This window comes from Curcuma longa, chromosome 12 (assembly GCF_044706935.1).
Source record: "Curcuma longa cultivar G26 ecotype Majalengka, Jawa Barat chromosome 12, ITB_CL_G26_1.1, whole genome shotgun sequence".
Classification (NCBI taxonomy): Eukaryota; Viridiplantae; Streptophyta; class Magnoliopsida; order Zingiberales; family Zingiberaceae; genus Curcuma; species Curcuma longa.
In genome coordinates this window covers 4,439,446-4,466,298 of record NC_133872.1, presented here as the reverse complement: position 1 = coordinate 4,466,298, position 26,853 = coordinate 4,439,446, and the positions used below count along the sequence as shown (strand labels likewise).

General features: G+C 38.6%; 4 protein-coding genes across 4 annotated transcripts; 3 read left to right on the top strand and 1 right to left on the bottom strand.

Annotated features, from left to right (window-relative positions):
* The first annotated feature begins 4,477 nt into the window (after window positions 1-4,477).
* On the top strand, window positions 4,478-5,435 carry LOC141843499 (transcription factor BHLH148-like). The gene is made up of 3 exons (XM_074731553.1): window positions 4,478-4,804; window positions 4,884-5,163; window positions 5,254-5,435. Exons 1-3 carry the CDS (start codon window positions 4,478-4,480, stop codon window positions 5,433-5,435), a joined length of 789 nt encoding a protein of 262 aa, XP_074587654.1.
* Window positions 5,436-6,003: 568 nt separating this feature from the next.
* LOC141843622 (uncharacterized) lies at window positions 6,004-9,003 on the bottom strand. The gene is made up of 3 exons (XM_074731669.1): window positions 8,518-9,003; window positions 6,293-6,578; window positions 6,004-6,102 (listed from the first exon to the last, which is right to left on the bottom strand). Exons 1-3 carry the CDS (start codon window positions 9,001-9,003, stop codon window positions 6,080-6,082), a joined length of 795 nt encoding a protein of 264 aa, XP_074587770.1. The 3' UTR covers window positions 6,004-6,079.
* Window positions 9,004-9,427: 424 nt separating this feature from the next.
* On the top strand, window positions 9,428-17,002 carry LOC141843512 (costars family protein-like). The gene is made up of 2 exons (XM_074731563.1): window positions 9,428-9,701; window positions 16,565-17,002. The coding sequence occupies exons 1-2, from the start codon at window positions 9,615-9,617 to the stop codon at window positions 16,742-16,744; spliced, it is 267 nt and encodes an 88-aa protein (XP_074587664.1). The 5' UTR covers window positions 9,428-9,614; the 3' UTR covers window positions 16,745-17,002.
* Window positions 17,003-18,893: 1,891 nt separating this feature from the next.
* Window positions 18,894-25,162, top strand: LOC141842945 (vesicle-associated membrane protein 721-like). The gene is made up of 5 exons (XM_074730939.1): window positions 18,894-19,242; window positions 24,170-24,311; window positions 24,400-24,520; window positions 24,618-24,680; window positions 24,806-25,162. The coding sequence occupies exons 1-5, from the start codon at window positions 19,053-19,055 to the stop codon at window positions 24,947-24,949; spliced, it is 660 nt and encodes a 219-aa protein (XP_074587040.1). The 5' UTR covers window positions 18,894-19,052; the 3' UTR covers window positions 24,950-25,162.
* Window positions 25,163-26,853: the final 1,691 nt, after the last annotated feature.

Sequence of the window (26,853 nt, the reverse complement as noted above, 5' to 3'; positions counted from 1 at the left end):
GGACACTGTAGCATCCCAAGTTTGAGTGGGAAGCTGTAGGACGAAAGTCGAATACTCAAGTGAGAATATTGCTGAGTCAAGAGTGCTTAGGAAAGGAGACTGACCGTCGGAAAGTGAGGTCAGTTGCTTAGGAGTAATTCCGGATACCACCACATGTCTGCTCCTTCAAGTCGAATTGAAGAGCGAAGTTAAATGAAGTTCGATTAAACATGAGGTGACTGTCACCCTCAGGTGTCGTTGGAGGTTGTGATCAAAGAATGCTCAAGCAAGAAGAGCCTCGAGAAGGCGTTAACCCACGTAAAGAGAGCACAACCTTGAATGGGTTGATCCGAGATACATCACATATCCCTCCTTTGATGTCGAACTAAGGAGTGAAGTCGAATGAAATTCAATAAGAGTGATAGGTTAAAAAGGATTAGCTTGACAAGGATCACTGCATTAAGCGGGCCAAAGAAGGACTTTCAAGCGGTACTGGGCTATGGGGAGGTAGTCAACTTGGACGGGGACCCTAGATACCATGACATATCCCTCCTTCAAATCGGACTGAAGAATAGAATTGAATGATGCCCAATTAAGTGCAATGCCGCTAAGAGGGTAAGGATCGAGAGTCTTCTTGAATTGGAGATGTAACTTAATGAGTAGACACCTTAGAGGACCACTAAGAATGTCTAGAATACCAATCCTACTCCAACCGAAGAGGATGATCCCTCGGTCACGAGGATAAATATCAAAAGGTCAAGAATATCAAAATTATAGAAGACCAATCCAGCCTTGATCGAGAAGAGATGCTCAATTTCACATATACACTTAATTAGTAATATTGTAATGATTTTTTTTATATATGTCTCATACTTAAGGAAAAAATAAGTCCTATAGATACATCAATTACACGATCAAAAGTTTGGATTGAAGGTCACAAGAAAAAAATGGTGAACCTAATAGTCAAGCAATTAGATTGTGAGAGGAGCTATTAAAATATACCCTTAGGGGTTGTTATAATATAATATAATCCAAGGGGCTATTAAAATATAGTGCACACCAATCACGCCCCAGTTAGGGAGAGGAGCTCGATCTTGTAGACTATGAGGATGGGGGCTAAAGTGAGAGGTTGAACGGCTAAAGTTGGGATTGTAAGATCACTGGTTAATTGAAGTGAGGTCATGTGACAATTAAGTAACTTGATGCTAAATAGCAGTTTTAGGCCAAGCGGCAGAGGTTGAGGTCCTGCAACCATTGATTAATTGAAAGAGCAACAATTTTAGGAGTGGTTGAGGTTGGAGCCCCGTGGCCACATGTTAATTGAAGTGAGGTCGTGCACCCATTGAGGGGTTGAGCAACAAAGTCAGACTATCAAGCCATGTGACCATTGAATAACGATAGTTAGGTCATGCGACCAAGGCTAAGGTTGTGTAACGATACATCTTGCGTTTTCTCAAAGGGTGCATCTATATAACCATTGTTCTTCCCACCTTTGTAATTGTTGTGCTCGAGTTTGAGCTCTTAAAGTTTTTGACTATGAATGTACTTGAGTTTGGGCTCCCAAACCCTCAGCTCCGAGTATGCAGACTGTCAAGCACTCAGGCGATGAGCATTTGGATGCTCGTGGAAGAGGATGGCTTAGCTGGGTGAACATCATGGTGCTCCGCAATGTTGTTGGTTTTCTCAATGTGGGTTCTAGCTTAATGAATGCATGAAGTGGGATATGATACTATCAAAGCTGGTCCAACTTTGGAATGCATCAAGTGTGTGGCAATGTTGTCATTCATTTGAATTAAACGGTCCCACCTTTGATGAATGCGTGAAGTGCTGAGAATTATTATTCCTTTTGACTAAGTGGGTCCCATCTTCAATGAATGGATGGAGTGCTTGACATTGCTATTCCTTTTGATTAAGCGGTCTCATCTTTTCTTCTGTTAAAGGCATTACTATTCCTTTTGATTAAGCTGTCTCACCAATGCATAAAGTGTTCGGCATTATTATTCCTTTTGATTAGGTAAATCCCAAAATTACAGTTGATCATGACGTTGGAACCGAAACGGTCCCATCTTTGATGAATGCATAAAGTGTTCGCATTACTATTCTTTTTGATTAAGTAGGCCCCATTTTGATGAATGGATGAAGTGCTCGGCATTGCTATTTCTTTTGACTTAGTGGGTCCTATCTTTGGCAATGATGCTCGAGATAAGAGTGGTCGTAAGGATACAAAGGAGTGGGTCTTATGTTTTGGAAATGGTGCTTGGGATATAAAGGAGTACTTTATAAATTTCTAAGTATGTGATTATATTATCGCCAACAGTAGCGACTTTAATACTCCAATTAGATAAGGGAAGAAAACAGGTCGGCCTTCACATTAATGAAAGATTTGATTTGATCTGCTCCATTAACGTCCAAGTTCAACTTTTGCCTGTTTTGCCAACGCCGCTTGACAGCTAACTTTCTTAGGTTCTTTTCATGGCTACGAACAGGATCTACCACTAGCTTTCTTGGGAGCATGGACCATTAGTTAATGGAACAGTGACCATCAGTTAATGGTGTGTTTCATTAACGATCCTTTATTAATGGTGTTTTGATTTTGACAAGCTTTTGTCCATTTACCTTTAAAGCGGATGTTAACCATTGCTTGGATGTTGCTTCTTCAAATGGTAAAAAAAAATTTGATGGATGAATTGATGTGGATAAAATCTTGCATTGTTGTCCCTCTCATTTTCTTTTTATCAAACTACATCTTTCGCTATCATGAAATTAATGTGGCCAATCTTCATGGAATGTCATTTCATTGTGGCGACAATGACTAGATGGGATAAGCATTGAGAAGAAACAAAGTGCTGGTCTCAAGGAGATCGATGGAAGATGCGTTGGTGATGGTTCCTCCTTGTCTCCGGGATGGCTCATCCTCTTGTAGTTTTTTGTTTTTTGTTTTTTTTTTACCGTTGCATGTACTTTTCGATTTACTCTGATGGTCAATGAAAAACTTCCGTGGGACCGGATCGATTACTCCAGGGATAATCAATGAGGCTAATTGGGATTTATCTTTTTTTTTTGTGGAAACTTAGATCCTTGGTTATGCTGTTGGTGGGTTGTAAGTCAAAGCGTATCAGTGGAGGCGACATTGTAGGCACGATTCCTCCAACGGTCAAGTTAGTACTAGACTAAAAGATGAAGTTTGCAAAAATGCGATGAAAGAAATGCTTAAAAGAAAGAGAAGAGAGATTAGTGGTGAAGAAGAATTGTGTCCATGTGCGATAAAAAAACTATCATCCCTTTCATTTATCTCTATCAATTCTTATGTAGTCGATGAAAGAGATTCTTGACATAGTACTTGACATTATTGAGGCGTTAGGGGGAGGGCCAAACGTCAACAATCATTACATTGTATACTGACATTGTCGAATTGTTAGTAGGCAGGTTGTTAGAGGTTGTCGGGTTATTGGGAATTGTAGGAGGTTGAGATCGAGTCTTCGGGTTTCCCAAGTCGAAATGGGAAATCGCGGGATGAATGCCGAGTGCTTGGGAGAAATAAATTTCGAATGACTTTCTCGTAGTACCGTAGCATTCGTGGTACTATAAGATCACGAGTTTGAGTGGGAAACCGTAGGACGAAGGCCGAATACTCGGGTGAGTAAATTGGCGAGTCGAAAGTATTCGGGAAAGGAGATTGGTTGGTCAATAAGTGAGGTTAGTTGCTCGGGAGTAACTTTAAATATCACCATATGCCCCCCTTTAAGTCAGGTTGAGGAGTGAAGTCGAATGAAATCCAATTAAGTATAAGACGACTATCACCCTCATGTGTTGTTGAAGGTTATGGTCAGAGAAGGCTTGAGCATAGAAGTGCTAGGTCTAAGAGAGAGCCTTGAGAAGGCATTGACTCGAGTAAAGAGAGGACGACCCTGAACGGATGGATACCATCAAAACTTAATTTTTAATATTTATTAAAAATATTTAATCAAGTATTATTAGAACCAGATTATTTTTTAAAAAATTAAGCTTATCAACTTACCCATAAGTTTTTTTGGTAAAAGTATTTCCAAGTTACTTTAATTTTTAATTACAAATTTATTTCGGTTATGTATCTTTCGCAACGCGCAGAACACATACATTGTATATGTACTAGATTATTGTGTTTGACCAAGATTAGATCAACTAACACCATAAGATTTAGTCAACGGTTTCTCAAAATGTAGACTAGTGCTTTTCATACGCGGACAGGGACTCTTGAAGTCATTTACCTTCAATAAAATTTTGAAACATTTGGTCAAACGACATGCAAAAATTAAACGACCGACATGGCAATACAAAATTAGTGGGTCAATGGGAACAGATTGACCAAGTTTGTCAAACTAATGCCCCGTTGACTATGTTCCCACGTGACCCGAGACTTGACTACGAACACGATGACGACGACCTAACCTTCTTCTTCCCTTTCCTCCCAACCATAATTTAAATTTCGCGGGACAAAGCGAACGCAGAAAAGCCAGCCATGAATCCCGACGATCTCACGCACTGGACCTTCTCTTTGTCGCCGCCTCCACTGCTCGATGACCCGCTCATCAGTCACAATGAATTATTCCCCAGCTCGCCGGCGCCGCTGTCCGCGCTGCAAACTTCTTCCTCATTTGCCATCGCTGAGCACAGAGCATTCAGCAGCGTGCCGTCGTCCGAATGCTTAACCAACATGCGCCGGAGCTCGGACACGGGGATGGAGAGTAGCCGGGGATTCCGGCACATGATGCGGGAGAGGCAGAGGAGGGAGAGCCTCAGCCAAAGCTACGCCGACCTCCGCTCCATTCTATCTTCTAAAACAAAGGTGCGAATTTTTTTTTTTTGTTCTACTTTTTTCTAACTTTCGATATAATCGATTCCAGATTCGATCGATTTCTCATCAGGGAGACAAGGTTTCGATAGTTCAGGAGGCAGGGGAGCACTTGGTGGAGCTGCAGAAGGCGAGGGAGAAGCTCCGGAGGCGAAACAAGGAGCTCGAGATGGCGGCGTCGAGGAATTTTGCGACCGGTCCAAAGGCCCCTTCAGTCGAAGTTTGCATTGCTAATCCTTCGTCGCCGATCGGCTCGATGATCGCTGCTCTGCGTTGCCTGAAGCAGATGGAGCTGGAGGTCACCGCCGTCCGGAGCAGCTCCGGCGGCCGGGATTGGTCGATGGAGGTGAGCATTGGGACAGAGGTTGGTGCATAGCAGTGCTTCGCAAATTATGGATTTTGGCAGTTCTCCAGGTAAACCTTCAAAGTATTAAATTTTCGTTTCTGTGATTGGAAGGTGGAAAAGTACGAGGTGGAGAGAGCGATGAAGACGGCTCTGATGCAAGTGGAGGAGGAGGATTCCATTGCTTGCCTTGTGAAGAACACAGATCCTGATTTTTTTCTGCAAAACGAAGAATCCGCCGTCCCAGCGGCTTCATACGGTCGGCTCCACGATCAACTGTGAGAAATAAAATGAGAAACTTAGTTGATCACGATCTATCATTCTTGATTCTTAAGGATGAAAATTACGCTGAATATCTTAAAACACAATCCAATTGTTCATACTATTGCATGTCAAAGGACTATGGCCAAAATACCCTGGATCCATCTCGTGATTTTGATCAACTTGCTTGGATTAAGTCAACTTCATTTATTATTAAGCCATATTTTCATCACTTGATTGGATTAAATCAACTTCATTCAACTCAACTTAGTTAAAATGGTCAACTTGAGTTAAATCATAGGAATCATAAATATAAAACACCAAAGAAACTAAGGAAAGTATCTTGCAGGAGAGGAACAGAAATCTCTATTTAGTAGTTTAAACAAGGTCCCATGTAGACTATGATACACATGATATTAGCGAAAATGAAACACATCCAGATGCATAACAGGTCGGTCAGTATAGATATCTTGATTGTCAAGAAAATAATGAACAATAGAATGAAATCCTTCAAGATTTGATTGACAGTGTCTCATCCAGCATCTTTGCAATCCTCAATAATTGAACATAACAGGGAAATAGCTGGACCAAAAGATGCATAGCAGCTCAACCGGACAGATACAGTGAATGGGTGCTCATTGCCAGCAATATTGAAATCCTTCCTTTTACATGCTGAACTTTTTTGCCACTGAAAATGGACAGAAGAGGATATATTTCTATCAAATGGCAGAATTTAGATGAAACAATTACAGGGGAAGGAATGTTGAGTCAGTATCAAGATTTCAGTAAATCTCTGACAAAAAATGATTTGGATGAAAGGAATTATTAGTAATGCAATCTAGAACTGAATAGAAAATCCAGTGATGCAAAAGACTCACCTTTTGAATTGGCTTCAACGACCACAAGATGCATTGTAGTATTGTTTGGTGGCAGGTGCAGAAGAAGAGGAATCAGTTGACCATTCAGTGGATTCCTGGTGCAAACAATTATATCATCAAGGTGAGTTTCCTCTTTCAATTTCTCAGTCAGCTCTGGCACACTTGTCCCATTGAAAGTGAAAGACAGCCATTCAACAGCATCATCCACATTTCCCTTGTCGTCCGCAACAGCATAATAGATGCTTCGGTCTTCAACCTTGTGCAGTGTGGCAGAAGAAGAAAACGACTGCACGAGCAAAGCAAACATGCTTCATGTGCTCAGAGATTCAGATGTGAACAAATTCTTTTCAACTAGATTGCAATGCCACTGTATAAAGCTTGCAATTCCTCACAAACTAGAACAGTTAGCTTGAAAGAAACAGTTAAGAAGCTTGCTGGAACCAAAATTTAAAACAAATGAACAGAAATACTTGGGAACTAAAATAACACAGTAGGTACATACCACCAAGACATTTTGCACATATGTAAGAACACGCAAAATCTATGATTTTGAAAATTAAGCATCATCAATCCTGGTGAATTGATTCCATAAAGTAGCAAGATAGATAAACACTGTTCTCAGCATACACTTCGACAACTGAACTCCGGCACATCATAGATCAATCAAAAAAATTGAAAAGGTAAATACTTTTAGCATGGTAGAAAATTAACAATCTTAATTCGATCATGTTGGAATTCACAAGTGATATAGTGGTCAACTGAGTAAAATTAGAATGGTGTCACCGTTGAGAATTTGAAGAAAGGTGATAAAAGTAGAACAGGTTGGAAAAACTGAAAGAAATAGAAGATCGATTTCCTCAAGGTTGGAAAAATGGAAAGAAATAGAAGATCGATTTTCACATTGATCAATTAGAGGATATGTTTATTGATTATAAGCTTTAGTAATTCCAATTGGATTAAGAGTGCAATCTCATTCTTTTAATGGAATAGAATGAGATTAATAAATTATTTTGACAAGTAAAGAGTTGACTAAGTCAAAATTAATTTATTGGAGTTTGATTTAATTGGGTTTGATCAAGTCCATTTGGTGGCTCAGTGAGATTTGAATAAATTATAACTCTTATAATTTATCAAATTGTAGTAGAAAATAAAATATATTAGACTAATATTGGCATATGTATTGTACACATTATAGCAAAAAGGTGAAATCTACCACCTCAGCGGCCCCACACGATCGGCCTCACGATCATCTGTAGGAGGTAAATCAAGAAGCTGTAGTTGGCCACTATGGGAGGGTATTTTTCTCGACTTCGTCGAGATTTGATCCTTACCCATTGTAGCAATATCTACCCCACAGTAGCCAACTCAACCTTACCCTGGGGCTATTGTACACATGACAAGATACTTGATAGTGATGATAAGTAATTATCAAATCTTTATCTAGGAAAAGTTTTAAAAAAAAAGCTTATCATAATATTTTGGATATGATATGATTTGATTAACCCAACTATGATAAGAATATAATTATTCTATATTATTATATAGAATAATTATGTTTAATCCATTCTATTGTCCGCCATATAGGCCCCACACGATCGGCCCCCCGACCATCTGTGGAGAGGTAAATCACGGTGAATGCGGGACTGGCCAGAGCACGAGGCCCGATACAGGACACCAGATTGATTTATCGCAAATACAAACCACTCACCTCATTCTGTTGTGTATAATTATTACCCCGCCCGTGGGGGCACTTTTAATCCAATATATATGGTGTGTGCACACATATAGAATATACTATTACAAAGTTGAGTCGTGCGAGAATATCAAAGAAGGCTTGAGGTTTGAAGCGTAGATATGACATTGAAAGCATACTTGAATAACCAAGATCTTGGGGTAACCTCAATTCATATTAATATGTACATAATCAAGATCCTGCAATGAGATGTTTGAAATAGATAAAATTAATTTTTGTAATTGAGCTTTATCATCTTAGCCCAAGAGTAACACCATTATTTATCATTTGAACAAGATAACAGAGATCATTTTAGGGCAGTTTGATCAACAACCCTGCTGATCGCAAAGGGTAGCCAAATCCGGCAATTGTTTTGTGCAAGCGATTCTATAGCAAGTCAATATACACAAATCGAAATCAAGATGCCTCATTTCGAACAGCATATGCGGAATAGGATCTCAATCGCGATAAAATTAGTGCTTCGGAAACCTACCTCGACCTCTGACAATGCAGGGGACGCCCGCTTCGTCTCAAGGAGCTCAGCGATCTCGAGGTCCCACAGAATCCAGTCCTGGTGCCGATGGGGGACGTCGTGAGTGACAGAGTTGCGCCAGGGCGGGGGGCCGCCATTGCCGCGGAGGTAGTTGCCGTAGCGGCTCTTGAGCTTGACATGGGCGCCCTCGTGGAGGGGTTCCCACTCGAGGGAGGAATCGAGGCGGGGAGGAAGTGTGAGGCGGACCTTCTTGCCAGTGACGCCAAGGAGGAAGGACTCGTCGGTGGCGGTGAGGTACCGGCCGTACAAGTAGCTGCGGAGGCGGATGGCGTGGGGGGCGTCGTCGACGCGCTCGACCGCCCACAGGGCGGAGAGGCCGGAGCCGTCGCGTTCCTGGGTGACGTGCTCCCCGTCGTCCTCTGCCACCAGGTACTTCTCCTGGTGGCTGCGAAGCCGCACCGTCTTCGCTTGGGCGAACCAGTCCATGGGGAATCAAATCCAAACGGGAGCACCGGAGGAGGCAATGCCGACCCTAAACAGCTCAACTCCGACAATGGCGATCGATCGGCCGATCCATTGTCGGGGGAGGGAGGGAGGGAGAAGGGAGTGGAACAAGTGTTCGATCGGCCGATCCATTCGCGGAACAACTGTTCGTTGGTTATGTAACAAGCAGAGATGGTGGAAAATTTACATTTAGCTTTATACTTTAATTGTTATTTCTAAAATGTATAATTTTACTATTATCATTACCCAGCATTTTTTTCTATAAAGGGCGAATCTACAATATCCATAAGAGTACAGGGTAAAAATATAATAATTATATTTACATGGATAGAAAGACAGCATTCCCCGCTTTGTAGCGGACCAATAGAACGATAGAATTTTGTGCTCGGTGTCTGACCAAGATTGTAGATCCGAAACCATATTTCGATCCTGGGGTTGGAGAAAGCGCCCGTCAAGGATCAATCAGCGTTCTTCCTCTCTCGTCCCAGATAGTTGATCCGGATCATGGAGCTGACGATAAGAAGAGTAGAAGATTGAGACCACGAGCCAAGGTTTCAGAAGCCTCCATTTGTTGAAGAAGGAAAAGGGGAGGAATGGCGTTGAATGTGGAGGAAGAAGTGGTGCGGCTCAAGGAAGAGATACAACGACTGGGTCAGCCACAGGACGATGGCTCCTACAAGGTAGTTTCTTTTTCTTTTCGTTTTCTTTTTTGCTTGCATCGGTTGCTTCGATCTGATTATCTGAAATCGATTTGTTGTGGACTTCTTCCTTGCCAATTACCTTTTTTTTTGTTTATTGTCTGTGTTGCCAAAATCTGATGGATCTTGCATAAAGATCGAAGGAGAAAGTTGTCTTCTCTTGAGTTGAGTGTTTCGGAGTACATTGTATTTTCATCTAGGCCCTTGGCGAGATTTATCGTGCTTCTGCATATTTTGAATTTATTTTGTTCTTCAATATAGAAGGCAATTGCTGAAATTGGATTTTCCTGCACTGTCAAATTATTATACAGATAGAATTTTCTCTCTCTTTTTTTTAGGTTTTAGTTTTTTTTTCTGCAATTGCTGAAATTGGACTTTCCTGCTAGAGAAGTTTTTGAAGGCTGGACTCAGCATATGGAACTTGAATAATTTCGGATTAACTAAATGATACTGAATAAACAACTTTTGTCATTGATATTGAGACAAGACCTAACACCGAGCTCAATGGCTAAGAGAAAAAACTAATGAGGGTCATTGTTGGACCTTGGGGTTGGGGTTGTTATTGTAAACTTCATGGACTGTTTAGTGAGAACAAAAATTGATCTTTAAGAAAGGCCTGAGGTCACGACCAAAATGACTCCTAACCCTGATGTGTGAGGTGAAATCTTCTTGTTGTCAAGACATATTGGCATCCTCTGTGTTGGATGTTGATCTACGTGACAACTCACACGATGCTGCTCAATGCTAAGTATCAATTATTGAACATGGAGAAGCTAGTGAAATAAACACAATTTAACAAGTAAATGATGTCTAAAAATATTGACAAGCCATAAATAAAAGAACTAGTAAATAATGGAAATAAAAAATGCAAGCAAGTTACACTCACCGAGAAGTGAATACATCTCTAAAGAAGTCCAGTAGGAGAGCTTGTCACAGAGCAACTTGATGTACTTGTTAGACACCCTCAATGCTTGCCTCAAGTAAATATAGAGACAAGACAATAAAGATATGAGCTATGAAAATAAATGGTAGGAATGCAACAGGATGTCATGTATAATATCAAGAAGATGAAAAATAGCAGAAAATGTGTGAAATAATATAGCTAGCAAAATAAAAATGAGGTATGATGTTGTTAAGTTAATAACATCATGAAGCATTTGTAGAACTAGTTTTAATATTTTTGTGATACCCTGTGGGCATGACACCATGGGTACTATCCTGCATGACAACTCACACACTAATGTTCGGTTGAGTGTGATAGACTATGAAAAGTGAGTACCTAAGACTATATATATGATCTAGCGAGAGGTTGATAAGCAAATAAAATATAATTTGTTTATGAATTAATAGCAATAATAGCAGCAAAAGCAGTAAAAACAAGTTATATCATCAGCATGATAATTAAGTTTAAGCAACCTAAGCATGTAATGGTGGTATAGTAGTTGCACTAAGCAATAATTGTGTGTAATTTAAGCAAATAGTAAGAACGAAACACATTGCATCTAATATGATGCATATGATCTAAGAAAAAAGCATAAGAGCTCAAAGGTTAACAAAACAACCCAAGCACATGCCGACAAATAAGGTCAAAAGGCTACTTCCTCTATCTATTAGAGTTTCTAATGAGGCTCACTAGTATCTCTATAATCTCCAAAGGTAGTTACCATTTGTTGGATATTGGGCCTTAAGGCCCAATACGGTTTTGTGAAAAATCAGGGTGCCATCAATTGATAAAAGTCAAGATTGACTTCAAAATCGAAATCTATATTTGGCGTAGATAGATCTAGACTATTAATTTGCTCAAAACCGATTAAGGATGAATGAGAAATTAATTGGTCAAAGTAAACCTAGAATAGCATTAATTATTAATTAATGCTATAGAAGGAAGTGCATGAGAATAGTCCCACATCGGTAAAATTCGATGAGCTTCCTTTCCTTATTAATGTTGCTATGTTAGTGGAGTTAACACAAAAAGCCCATGTGCTCTCTTCTCACGGCGAGCAGGTGCTTACACTTGCGAGCCCGCGGCCTGCCACGCACGCAATGCCTATGTGGCAGTAAGAGATGATTAGACTTCTGACTGGGTGAACGGATGACAACCGTTGATCAAAGAAGTGTGATGGATCGTATGTGACGCGATCTGGAGCATTGAATTCCTCCAGATGCTGGAAAATTCATCGAATCATCGATTCATCAAATCATTGAAGAATTTATCTCATCTTGTGCATTTGAAGTTCAAAAAGCCTACAAAAAAGTTTTCATCTCATCTTGTGCATTCAGAGTCCAAAAAGCCTATGAAAAAGTTCGTTGGTTTTGGTTCCGAGACGTCGTCGTTGTATCTTGGGAAACGAATTGCAGCTATCTATAAGCACTAGCCTCATTCCCCCGCTAAGAGAAGAGAAAGGAAAAAAATATATACACGACCTCTCCGAGCTAACCTACCAATGGCATCTCTCATTCCCGCATTGTCTTGTTCACACGCCTGCCGTCAATCCCTCGGCATGGTGATAGTTTGGAAAGCCGGAGCTTATATAGGGGGATCTAGTAGAGGTAAGAGCTAAGTTGGTGGTGCATCAAGTTTCGTGCTTGAAGAGATCAAACTGCTTAAAACGCGAAACTCACTTTTCGTGCTATTCTCTACTTTGACGTCGTACATATCTCAACATGTTGCAGGAGGATTCGGATACAGTCTTGCCATCTAACAACGTAGTTGCCACATGCTGTATCTTGGAGATAGTGTTGAACACTAGCCTTGACGATCTGATATTAGTTTGCATTCTCTCGGCATCTACCGACCAACACCATTTTAATGGCCAACTTCACTATCCAAATTAGAAAGTTAGTGCCGTTTAGTGGTAGTAAGTTATAAAAGTTCATTGATAGCTTGGTTTGATCCAGACTAGAGAAGGAGGATGAATAGTCGCTTACCTAAATTGAAATTTCTTGCAAATACACAAATAAATAAATCATTAGTTGCTCAAGAGTGCATGTGTGTTCGTATGTGTCAAGTATATAGCGTACGTAGTAGGAATAGTAAATACAAAAGAAACACACACTAATATATAGATTTAATATGGTTCAAAGACCCACTCCTACTTGAGTTAAGCCTTTAACCCTATCCAATCCCTTTGAATCCTTGGGCAAAATTAATACGGGAAACAAGATTTTAGGATTTCTTTGTGCAATCTATTAACAACCCAAAGCACTCTAAGGTTTATATAAGAAGCAACTCCAATGGCTCTATTTAGTCCGCACTCTAATACTTTGCAAGAAATAACTCTAATGGCTTGTTTGGATGGGGTAAGAGAAGGTTCATTAACGGAAGGGGAAGGGAGGGAAGGGGAAGGGAGGGAAAGGGAGGGGAAGAGAAGTATTTATATTCTCCTTGTTTGGGAAGAAAGGAAGGTTCATTAACGTAACATGTGTTACCTTATTTGGGAAGAAAGGAAAGGGAATGAAGGTTAAATATATAAAATGACAAAAATATCCTTACTTTTTAAAATAAATCTACATGTGAAAAAAATATATATAGCTCATGAGACCAATAAAAATTAATATTTATGACTTAAATAAATAAAAAAAATTTAAAGAAATAATAAGTAGACATATAATAAATATGTGAAATACAAAATCTGTACACTTTGGTATGACAAAGGATAAATCAATATTTTTATATATATTTTTATATAGAATCTTCGGAGAAATTTACGACAAAGGTCGACATCGAGTAGTGCGAGCGATGAGATTCTGTGACGGCTGCGTTATGTGATGCGAAGCAATAGTGCAAAAACCTAATAAATGAGTTATTTTAATAATTAATATTTTAATATAAGGATAAAATTGGAATAAATATTTTTAAAATTTTTCTTCTCCCTCCTTATATCCCGATTTGGGGTGTAAGGAATTATGTCGATTCATGAGCATGCAAGGGGAAAGCTTACCCTTCTCTACCCTTCCCCTCCTTAACTCACTCCATCCCAAACAAGAGTTCAAATTCTCTTTCCCCTTCCTTACCCTTCTCTCCCTTTCCCTCACCTCTTCCCAGACGAACTGTAATGGTTCTATTTTGCGCACCGTTGGTTGACTAGAAAATTTATTAGTTGACTAATAAAACGGACATAGTCATTGAGCAACTAATGACTCTTTGGGTAGTCAACTGAAAATTCTTCTAGTTGATTGCCATGCCTCCGGTCAATTACAATGCAATCCAGTAGGTTGTTGCCCAAATTAAAGCATTCTATTTTTTTTGAACCCTTGCGTTTAGTGGTTCAGTCAACTCCCCAATCGACTAAGCTATGCAATCAACTCTTAAGCTGGTTGAACTATCTATTTGACTGGATTCAACCTCCAGTCAACTCCAATTGGCTGAATCTAGACGAAGGTCCTTCCTTCACTTAGCTTATCTCCCATGAGCCTACACAAGGTTCCAAGTATTAACTAAGCCACCAACTATAATTTAGGGTAAGCAATACCCGATCAATACCCAATCGAAGGCTTCACTCAAACCACTAGGTAGCTTATTGTTACCTATCTAGACACATCATCTCTAAATGATTAGGTAAACACTTCATCACCTGATCGTGTTGTCCAAATGCATATATTTTTACAGTTGGGATTTGTCACAACAAATTCCTGTCACAAATTTGTGACAGGAATCTTTAGATTTTAAAATAGAAGATTAAATTCAAGTCATCACAATCACCCATTCAATCTACGGCCTGGATTTAATCTTAATTTTAAAATTGAACGGTCAATCTTTTGTGACAGGAATTTGTTGTGACAAGAAGCTTTATTTATATTTTTACTCACGTAATCTCTTAATCTCTCATGCCTTCAAATCTTCAATCTTGTCGATGAGCTGACGTCTTCAGTCCTTGAAAGCACCAAGCTCTCTAAGCCTATTCCTCTGCTATCCTTTATCTCACCTTCAAGTTCACCTTGTTACGAGTCACCTAGGGTTCACCTTGCTAGGCCTTCAATCCCTTAGATGCACCATACTCTCCAAGCTTGCTTCATGTCATTCTTCGTCTTGCCTTCAAGTTCATCTTGTTTATGGGCCTTCGAGCCATCGAACCCAAACCACTTCATGTTCCTTGTCTTAGAGTTTACCATTGTTAGGCCTATGGTCCCTTAAATGCACCGAGTCCTACAAGTTTGCTCCATGGAAACCTTCTACTGGCCTGCGAGTTCACCTCATTACAGACCTTTAAGTCATCGAGCACAAACCAAAATAACAAGTTTCTCAAGCTTCATGTGTATTATGATAAGTCCCTGCACACATATGTCTACATTAGAAACATGTGATGAACTAACTTAAATGTTTTGTCAAGTACATCAAAACAACCTGGTCAAATCTATCAAGAAAAATTCATATAGCAGAGAACAATCCTATCTCACGTGGAGCCTATCAAGCTGGAATTCATGAAGAGAAAAAACAAAGAACTTAAAGAAGTTGCTGCCTCATTCTATTTGAATACGCTGGATTTTTTTTAATCCCAAAAGGACTATTTACATTCTCTACTCAATGGAGCAAAGCAAGAAACTTGCTACTCACAGGGAAGAATGCATGAGTGGAGTTCCTGCTCGCCTTGATGCTCCCAATCGATTCAAGTTGCAGAAGCTCGCTACACTCCAAAAGAAGCAGCTGCAAGATTGATCACATTGGAGGGGAGTGTTCGTTGCCTGCAGTGCTTAGACAATGGCGAAGGGAAGAAGTGATTGTTGCATGTAACTCACTTGGTGTGACCCGCTATTGATTAACCACACACAAGAGAAGGGCTTGTAGGTTCCTAGTGAAAAGGGGGAAGAGGAGTTGTCAGCTTGCTATTGAAGAACAAGGGGCAGTGTATGGTGGTTGGAAGGTTGCTGCTCTAGTCTAAAGGGAAGGAGAGGTTTTTATACAGGAGAGGTGGTGGTGGAGGAGAAAGTCCATTGTTGTGATTGGAGGAAGGAGACAGGGGAGACGGGTGTCCGCTCCTTGATGGTTGGTAGAGACGAACTACTGGGCTGCAAAGGATGGTAGATGGGGTGGCAGAGAGGCGTCGTTTGTTCTGGATTGGAGATGGAAGAGGGAGAGAGCTGTGGAGGGATAAGGAGGAGGCGGCCATCTTCATGTGCCTCATTCTGCTTGAAGTGGGGACAGCCTTTGCGAGAGGTCAGGTGTGGTGGGAGAAACTTGATTGCAGTTTTAGGAAGGCCACTTTCTTGATCTCTTTAAGAATGAGAATATGAGATGGCCATGGAAACAGAGTAACCTTGATCTAAATTTCTATTTCGGTTACCTCTGTAATATTTGCTTATTAAAACTGTAGTATTAATTTGTCTCAAGCAAAGCCCATGGTGAATCTAATTCCCGTGAGTTTAATCCAAAACAATTTAGGATAATTATTAAGAGCTTTCTCAAAACATGAGAATCATGTTAAGAACAGTTCATAGAATGCTGACATAGCTTTTCATGATCAGTGTCGATTTGGTGAACTATCTCTATTAGTCTATTCCTCAACTAAGAAACTTAGAACAAGCATCTAAAAGTTCAACAGTATTCATCAAGTACCAAACAAATAGGAATGTCACCATCTTCTTTAGCTTACATTTCACTCTAAGAATATTTATTCGGTGGAAAGGAAATTTATTTGGTACCCCAGCAAGATGACCTGTTGCTTCGACTTGCATCTAAAGCTGCCATTCTATGGAGTTGGAACAACTGTATAGTGTATCTAAGTCTCATCTACGATTACAAATATGTGAATGGAACAATTTTTTTACTGCTCGTGGAGATATTAACAGAAGTCTTTTCTTTTTCTTGACCTTCAATCAAAACATTAACAACCTCTGGGATGCCACAGGTAAAGTTTGGGGTCCTGTTCAACGACGACAGGTGTGCTAACATCTTCGAAGCACTGGTGGGAACCCTTCGAGCGGCAAAGAAGAGAAAAGTCGTCAAATATGACGGAGAGCTTCTGCTTCAGGGTGTTCATGACAATGTGGAGATAATACTTTTGCCCCCAGCTGAAACCACTGCCTGAGCAAGATCACCTTTCTCTTTTTTGATGGTTTTCCCATGTCTTTTGCATGGTTAGTATGAAGTCAGCTGTTTCCTTGGTGTTAGACATCACTTGATGTTATCCATCATGCTCATGCTTGATGGACGTAGATTAAGTATTTGACTCGTTTGCATTGCTTGGCCTTGTTTACTCCCTGGCAATGGCCAAGATATCAATCAGCGTTTAAGGGATGTGAACTCTGTTTTCTGAAGTTGAGAGGAAGTATGGTGCCGACTGCTATACCATTATTTTAAATATGTTAATAATGAATTCCCTGAGAACCTTTATAATAAATGGAATATATAGAATTGTGATCAATCAAATATTGCAAAGTCCTGGTATTTACTACCGTTCAGAATTGGACCATAACGGAATTTCTGTCTATACCAGCACCATAATATCGGGGGGGGGGGGGGGGGGGGGGGGCCATAATATCAGATTGGGGGGGGGGGATCAGAATTAGATATTGATAGAAAATCAAGGATATGAGCCTGTATGAGTAGGAAACAAAAAATATCTATTCTAGTTCTATCGTCGGCTATGGGTTCGAATCTAAGAGAAATTTTGAATAATGTTTGTTACCATGAAATTTTCTTATCTTTTGATAAGGAGAAAAAAAGATTGGGTCAAAAGAAAGTGCTATTTTGGAATTTTATCAACAATTTGCTTGTGTAGGCGGGGATTTAGGGTTTAGGGTATTTTCTGAGTCCTTATATTTTTTCTTTTAAATATTTTATCACTGTATCTTAAGTTGCTAATGAACTTGGACTATAAACACTGATGATTTTAGCCGCTTTGAGTTTGTTAACGCTATTAATTGCAGAGGGGGATGGCTGCTGAATGGCCATTATGGTAGTCGGAGACAGAATACTATTTAAAAAATTTTAAAAAAAATGATAATCCCAGTAGCCACATCTAGAGGTGTCTTAAAGTTTCCCACCGACCACCAGGATAAATATACGGCGGCCAATACACCATAGTTAGGGATCGAACCGCGGGTCCCTAGTTACAATCCGGATGTCCTACCGTTGCACCATTGTCCCGGGGACTATTTAAAAAATTTAAGTATCAGGATTAGAGTGTCTTAATAATTATTTATCTTAAATAATCAAATTTATGTAATTTAACAATAATATAAACTAAGAATAATTAATTGATATTTGCGAAAGTTTTTAATACACTATTCGAGTAATCAAAAAATATAGATGAATTTTAACGGATAATTTAATATCATAAATTTTTTAAATTTTCTAAATATAATATACTCATCCTATATTAAATTTATATCTAAGAGATTTTTATTGTCAAGTACTTTTACATATGTTCTGAATAGGCTAAAATCTAATTGTGTGATAATAGATGAAGCGGATTGAAAAAAAAATTTAAATAATAACATGCTTTTTAATAAAATTTAAAGTGTAAGAGTCCCTTTAAAGTAAGTAAGTTAATACATGTCTTTTATTCATAATGGGTAAAAATTAAAAGAGTAGAGTACTTTAAAATAGCAACTCCATCCATTTCTTATATAAAAAATACATTTATTTTAGTACTATTCCTAACTACTACACCATATAAAAATATAATAATTTAACTTAATAAAAAAATTTATACATAAAATATTTTTTTATATAAAAAACTCTTTGACCACTTAGTCACAATTTTTAAAACTTAATCAAAATAGTTTCAACATGATTAAAATCATTATAGTATTATTGAAGGAGTCACAACAATTATAATAGCCATTTAATTGGCTTCTATAACATTAAGGTAGCTAATTAATAACTTCTAAAACAATTGTAGTAGCCATTTAATTAGTTTCTACAACATATAAATACTAATTAATTAATTGTTATAATATTATAACAATTATTAATATGATTACTATTTCGAATATATTTAAATAATTTTATTCAAGTTAATAAAAAATTATTTTGGTATAAAAATTTTATGCTGACATGGTATTTTAAATTCTTTTGAAAACGGACATTATTTTTTAATAATTCTAATGATCTTTTTTCGTTTGATAAATAGAAAAAATATTATTTTAATATTTAAAAAGAAAAGGAGTTCTGAGTATAAAGTTCCGAAACCAACGCAGACTTGTCGGGCATTTTTTTAATTTGGCCCCTTCGACATTCCAGTACGGTAACAGTCCAATTTCTATCGCTTTCCTTCCACTCGCACTGTCCCTTTTCTCTCTCGCCACCGTTTGCCGTTTAGATCGGTCTTCGTTCCTCCGATCTCGCTTCGACCAAGGTCCAGCGCTAAGGAGTCTTCGCGCGATCGGAATATGGGTCAGCAATCGCTCATCTACAGTTTCGTCTCGCGGGGGACGGTGATCCTGGCGGAGTACACGGAGTTCACCGGCAACTTCAACAGCATCGCTGCCCAGTGCCTGCAGAAGCTCCCCGCCACCAACAATAAGTTCACCTACAACTGCGACGACCACACATTCAACTACCTCGTTGAGGATGGATACAGTGAGTCCCGTGTCTCTGTGCCTGATTGTTGACTTAAGGGTTTTTCCCTGGTTCGGTCGAATCTCGATGAAGTTTTGATTTCGATGATTTTGGTAAGTAGAACGAGGGATTTTGATTGAGGTTTGTTGTTTATAGTATTTGGTGCGGTGAATCTAGGGTTTCTAAATGTCGGGGTTTCTGTCATTGTCTTGCTTCGCTGGATCATTTGATTTTTCGATGATTTTGGTAAGTAGAACGATGGATTTTGACTGAGGTTTGTTGTTTATAGTATTTGGTGCGGTGGATCTAGGGTCTCTAAATGTCGGGGTTTCTGTCGTTGTCTTGCTTCGCTGGATCATAGTGTAGTTCGAAGATATTAAGTGGAAACTTGTTGCATCTTTTAGTTATTTGCTTATATTTTGTTTTTTTCTAAATGAAGAGTTTTGTTGACCCGATGCTTCTGGCCAATATTGGTTTACTTTTGAGTGAAAAATGCAATTTTAGTGAAACCAGTGCTGGTGCAGAAGCTGATTCATCCAAAGATCTGATAACTTGACCGTCAGTTAGGACAGATCAGTATATTTGCTCTATTCATCGTAAAAATATTACTGAGACCAAGACAACAGAGAATTGAAAGATCTGGAAAAGGCCTCATCTATGTTATGCTTGCATAAATGAATTAGAAAATGTATGTGATCTGTGATAATTGTGTTTCAGAACCTTTCTTAATTTTATTGATTATTTTAGTTTTAAGTTTGAATGTTCTTCTGTGAAGTATCTTTATATTAACCTTGAAGAATCATGATATAAAGGTATTTTTGATTCTTCGTCATTTGCTCACTTTTGGAACTAATACCACAAGTTTCTGATTAAGGAATATTATCATATGAAAGTGGAAATTCCTTTCTCTATATTTAAGTTAGACAAGCCATTCTATTTAATGGAGATCTTATATCTTGCCTTTGCCTGTTATTATGAACCTTTTGTGATGTCGATTGGATCTGAGAGAGGCTTTCTCATATTGAGCTTTGGTCCTGCTTCACAGTGAATGATAACTTACTTTTAGGGGTCTATTTGTATTTTTAGAAAAACTATTTTCTAGGTTTTGTAGTATTTTGCTTCATGGAAAATCATGGCCATGGGAAAAATATTTTCCTCATCAAAGGAAAATGTGGCCATTTTGGATGAAACTGAAAAGGGCAGCTCGGTGCAAGAAGTTTCCGTCAATGTGGAGTCCCGGGGAAGGGTCTATTACACGTAGCCTTACACTACATTGCAAGAGACTATTTTCGTGACTCAAACTCATGACATCCAAGTCACACTGCAACAACTTCACCATTGTGCCAAGGCTCCCCTTCAAACAAGTTATTTTAGGTGAAACTTACTCTCGCCTAAAACAAGCAGAAGTGATTTTCCTTTATCAGTAACTCTCTTCACTCCTCTCCCTCACAAACAGTAACTCATTGTTGCCAGTCGAGACTAAGCCACCATTGCTCTTTGAACTGTCATTTGTCTTCACCCATCAAGACCATTGCCTTAGACTGTCACTTGTTGCCTATCAGTGCTTGTCATGCCGCTTGTCGCCTGACCGAAGGACCTGTTGGTTGTGCTCCTACTATGGCTGTACTGAATTTGTTGTGCCGCCCTGAATCTAATCACCACTTGCCGAGACTGAGTTGCAATTGCCCACTAAGACTGTCGCCCGCCAAGACCACTACCTGCCATCACACATCACTGCTTGGCTTGTCGCTTGGTAGAAGGAATTGTTGGTCGAGCTTTGGAAGGAAGATAACGAAGGAGAGGAATGGAAAAATATTTTTCTTGTAACAAGCCAAAAAGCTTCGCTTGAAAAACATATTACACATCCTTAATATTTTATGTGAGACAAATGGACCCTTAGTGGTTCATATTTTTCGGTGTGCACCTGTTATGTTTCAGGCTTGTGGAAAGTTATACTTGTATACTAATTATTATTTTGATGTGATGTCTCTGCTAGACATCTTATTTTCAAAATTTCTGTAATTCCTGCTATTTAGTACTTGCATTTTTCAATAACAACCAATCTTAAAGTTTTACATGCTAATTTCCATCTCTGTCTTGCTAAAGATTGGCATGTCAAACTATGACAATCTAGTTTCTAGTTTTAGACCAGCTTCACCTCTTTGATCTCCTAACTTGGCCTATTTATCTACAAACACATCTTGGAAAGGTATAATATTATGCAATCTGATACTTATATATAGTTACAATTTTATATTTTATTTATATAACTATTCTAATATCTGAGCCTAGCTGAGCAATATTCATGGAGTTGTGCTTTTATTGATTATGGCTGCTTTTATTGGGACTTGATTGGGCTTAATATAGGATCCTAGTTTGGGTTGAATCATCTTTTAATTGAGCTGCGCTTGATTGTGAACTGATTGCTTTTTCATAATTTAATCTAGGTAAAATCAAGGGGAGAATATTTTTCTCCTTGTCTTCTTCCTATAGACTCGCATTAGATTGAGTGTGTGTGAGAGAGATTGAGCAATTAGAAGGATGGTAATGAGGAACAGTGATGGGTCTAACGAACTGAAGAATTATGAGAAAAAGAATAAGGGATAGAAGAAGCAGAGGAAGAAGACGAGGAAGAGGAGGAAGAAAAATTGATGGTAGTACTCATCCTTTCAGGCTTTGCTTTTGGGCTTGAATTGGGCTTAATCTAGAATTCTAGTTTGGGTTGTAATCATCTTTTAATTCAATCGAGTTTAACCATGAACAAATTAATTTTATGATTTGATCCAAGTAAATTTAGGAGAAGAATATTGTTGATCAAGGTAAAATGAGGATGAGGATGAGGTACTGTTCTCCTTGTCTTCTTCCCTCGTATCCACATGAGGTTGAGCTAGCAACTAGAGGGAGAAGAATTCATGGCTACCATCAAAGTTTGTCTTGCCCAATATGGGCCATAACAAAGGCTTGTATCATTCAATATGAGCATGCATTGGTATTTTCCAACACCGACAAAACAACAATACTCATCCTGGTTTTTATTTTGGTTTTCAAATGTTACTATACCTTTTTCTTGTGTTGACCAACAGTGATGAGATTCTCAACCTTGATCATGAGTACAAAACAAGTAATTCTTGCTCATGCTGACCTAATTTTCAAATGGAACGATACATTTAATGTGTATTGATTTACATTGAATGACTTTTTCCGCCATGATCATAACATGCCTAAGGTATTGTTCTGATTGTGCTGATTGACATGCAATTAAGGCTAGGGCTATAAATGAACCGAACGTTCGTGAACAAGCTTGGTGTTCGACTTGGTAAGAGCTTGTTTATGTTCGTTCAATACATACAAGATAAATTAAATAAACAAGCTTGAACAACTCGTTAAACTAAACAAACAAGCTTTAATACACGTGTTCAACTCATTAATGTTCTTGAACAACATTCGTGAACATCGTTCATGAAAAATATTTGTGAATCATGTTCATCAATAAAACTCTTATCAATATGCTAAATAAAGAAAGAAAGTTTCAAAATGAACAAATAAATTTGTATTATCAAGCTCGATAATCAACCAAATAAGTTTAAAATGTAAAAGTTTCAAACAATCAAACAAGCTTGAATTGAGAGCTCGATAACATCTAAACGGACTAAGCTCAAGCCAAGCTTGAAACAAGCTCGAGCTCATAAAAAAGAAATCAAACCAAGCTTGAACAATCATTTCAAAAGTTTGGTTCATTTTAGGCTTGACTTGGCTTGGTTACCTTATCAAACAAGCTTAAACACCATAAAACTTGGCTCGGCTTGACTTGTTTACAACCCTACATGCAATGAGATGTGGAACTGTGATGATAGCATGCCTAAGATGAAAAGCCTTGGTAACCTTGTTTGTTACTGGTCAAATTATATTAATTTAACTTCCTTTAGTATAAGTAGTTCATGATTGTTCCTAAGTTATATTTGTATGTTATGTCGCTTTGATCTTTTGCATGCAAGACTTCATACTTCTGTTCTAGTTATGAAGTCATGGTATATGTTAAGGGGAATGCCATCTCACCCTGCTTGACAAGAATGCCACATTTTTAGTTGTGCTCACTTATGTTATTGGTAAATAGATATAGTTCCATCTTGTAGTAACTTAGCTCAAAACCAGTACAATCTTGGTATATTGAAAACGTTTTGTATAACATCTTGGGTAAAGAAAAGCAATTTCATTGGAGTGAGGGTTGAGTTATTTTTAGCTCTTATAAAGAAATTGCATGATGTTTCTTAGATGCCATGTCGTATGCTTTGAGGGCAGTGGAATGGTCATTGGAGTGGAGGTTATGAGCTATTTTAGCTCCTATAAATAAATTGTATGATGTTTCTTAGATGCCATGTCGTATGCTTTGAGGGCAGTGGAAGGACCTCTACTTTCCATTTTTAATGTTTGGAACATTGACACTGTGTGTTGCATGAGAAATGATATTCGCCCTTAACAATACCAAATGATTTAGTGGTGTCTTCTGCACAAGTTCTCTACTTACATTTTAATGTTTGGAACATGCAAAGTATGTTGCATGAGAAATGATTGATACTCACTCTTAGCAGTACCAAATGTTTTAGTAGGGTTTCAGCCCATGGTATTTTGGAGGACAGTTTGAAGTTTATAAACATGCTTGATACTGTGCATTTTCTAGCATTAATTTGGAAGTTGGTGGCATGCGCCTTTTTACTTGTCTGCCTAATGCATAGAATTTATGAAGTTAAATCAATAAGCTTTTGTAGGTTCTTGTTGGGTAATATTTTTCTGATTGATTCTTCTGCGTTCTTCAGTCCTACAGTTTATTGTCACTGACTTGGTTTTCCTAGAGTTGACCTTGTGTATCCTCGTTGACTACTTGAGCATTGTGAGAGTTGATATTTTCTAGTTTAGTTCAGTGGCTAACTGGAAAATGTGAATATTGCAGCATATTGTGTAGTTGCTGTTGAATCTCTAGGTAGGCAAGTTCCGATTGCTTTTTTGGAGAGGGTGAAGGAGGACTTTAGCAAAAGATATGGGGGAGGAAAAGCTGCAACTGCTGCAGCAAATAGCCTCAGCCGCGAGTTTGGGTACCTTAACAATGGGCTGCCGATAGTCATTCTTATGATCTCTTAGCAGAAAACATAAGTAATATTGAAACATTTACTATTGTATCAGGTCCAAGCTTAAAGAGCACATGCAATACTGTGTCGACCACCCAGAAGAGATCAGCAAGCTCTCCAAGGTGAAAGCTCAGGTTTCTGAAGTCAAAGGAGTTATGATGGAAAATATCGAGAAGGTGCTTGGCCGTTGTCATCTTCAATTCATGTTATGCAGTATTTTTTACCTACACTGATATCATTGGTGCTTTATCTCGATCACCTTTCATTATTCAGGTTCTTGACCGCGGTGAGAAAATTGAGTTGCTTGTCGATAAGACCGAAAGCCTTCGATCCCAGGTGCTGAAACTATAATCCCAAGATATCCATCCCTCAACTCTTGTATGAATTTATCTATTGGACTTTATATTGGTGGAAGTATTAACATCCACTACTTTTGGAACATATGCTGCATGATGCTGCAGGCCCAAGATTTTCGACAGCAAGGTACAACAATGAGGAGGAAGATGTGGCTGCAGAACATGAAGATTAAGCTGATCGTCCTGGGCATCATCATCGCACTGATTCTCATCATAGTTTTGTCCGTTTGTCATGGCTTCAAATGCTAATGAGCATCGATATGCAACAATCTCAGCAATTTCCTCCTTTGTGCGAGTCGTCAAACATGGTGCTACTACTTACATCATTGTATAGCTTCTGCATAAACATTTGCGGAATGTGGTTTGGGATTCCTTTTGCAAACAATTCCCTTTTCTATCTCCTCGTAACCCAGCATCTTATGAAGAATCAACATATTATCAATATGAATGGTCATATTTGCTACTTTCTGTTGATGCTTATTTGTCATTACAAAGACTGATTTGATAGATAATCATGTGCAGTGGCTTGAGGTTTTGCATGCATTAAGCTTGACATATGAATAAAGTTTATGCACCAGTAATCTAATCATTACACAATAATGCATTGATTTCTCAGTTCAAACTGGAGCAGACAAAAGGACACTGATGAAGACAATTTAGACGCATAACTGACTAGCTAGTCACTACGACCAACACGAACATGAAGAAATCTAAATTAAACTAATGAGAAACCATGCATGTAATTTTTGACCTCTAAGTCAGGGAGCAGTGCCGCTGCCTGCACCGTCACCCACACCGCCAAGGCCACCAGCTCCACCACCGACGCCACCCGCACCTCCAAGACCACCGATGCCACCAACACCGCCAAGACCACCTAGGCCAGCCATTCCACCGTAGCCAGCGCCGACACCGCCCCCGACAACCACCGGTATGGCGACAATGGCAGCGCCGCCGGCGTAGCCGCCACCGAAGATGAGGTTCTTGCTCTCTTCAAGGCCCGCGGCGGACGGCGTCGTGGCTTGACTTGGCACGTTCCGAGCGCTGGCTCGTGCTAATGCAAGAGCAACAATGAGCAGAAGTGTAACGGCGAACGGAACACCCTCACAAAGCCTTGCCATTTCTCTTCAGTGACTATAATTAAACAAACCTCTCAATTAGCTAGCTAGCAAGCTTCGTAATCACCAACTCCAGTACATATGCGATGCATGCAAGAGGCGGCCGGAACCGGCTTTTATAGATGGGAAAGTGCGTGTGCTGCAATGCAATGCATGCAAAGTTGGTGGCAGATTGGGAAGGGAATTAATTATACTGTGGACCAAAATTAGGTGCAGGATTTAAATGGTACTTTATGGAGGAGTAAATATGCATGACACCTACGAGATTCATGTCACACTAGTGCTCTGGTTGACTTCCACAGAGGTCGATGCCATATTTGGGAAGTCCAAGGCAACTGACATCATCGATCAATTAATGGACTTAAATAAAGGTATTGGTTTCTTCAACGACAACATTTTTTTGTTTGATAAAAAAAAAGTCAGTCATTTGTTTAGCAACTGTAGAGGCATCAGCAAGTAGGGCCATGCCGAGCTTACTCGTATTTAAACTTATTTATTATATTTAATTTTTTTATATATCAAACTCCAGCTGAATTAAATTAAAAATTTATTTAATATATAAAATTTATATTATTTTCTTACTTTTTAGTATATTAAGTATAATTTAAAATTATAAAAAATTATAAATTATTATTATTATTTTTATATACTTAAAAAAATAAAAATAAATTCATAATTGTTTAGGAATAAAATAAAATATTAATTAATCAAGTTTGTTAATGTTTTAACATGTTTAATTTTTATGTTATATAAATAAGTGTTATCTAGTCGAACAATAAATTTATTTATGAATGCCCTATTCATTTATTGTTTGACGACCCTTTTCTTTTATATTATTTTCCCAAATGATTCTTCAATTCTATATTTTTTAACCAATTCACAACTATTTAGTTGTAATTTGTGTATATTATATTTCAAGATAATTTTGAGTTCATGATGCGGTTGTTCTCCTCTTGGATTTTGACCGGTAAAGCTAGCTACTTCGCTATCTCTGTTGTCTCGCTTCCTACATAGTAACACCGATAAGAGGGCATCGAT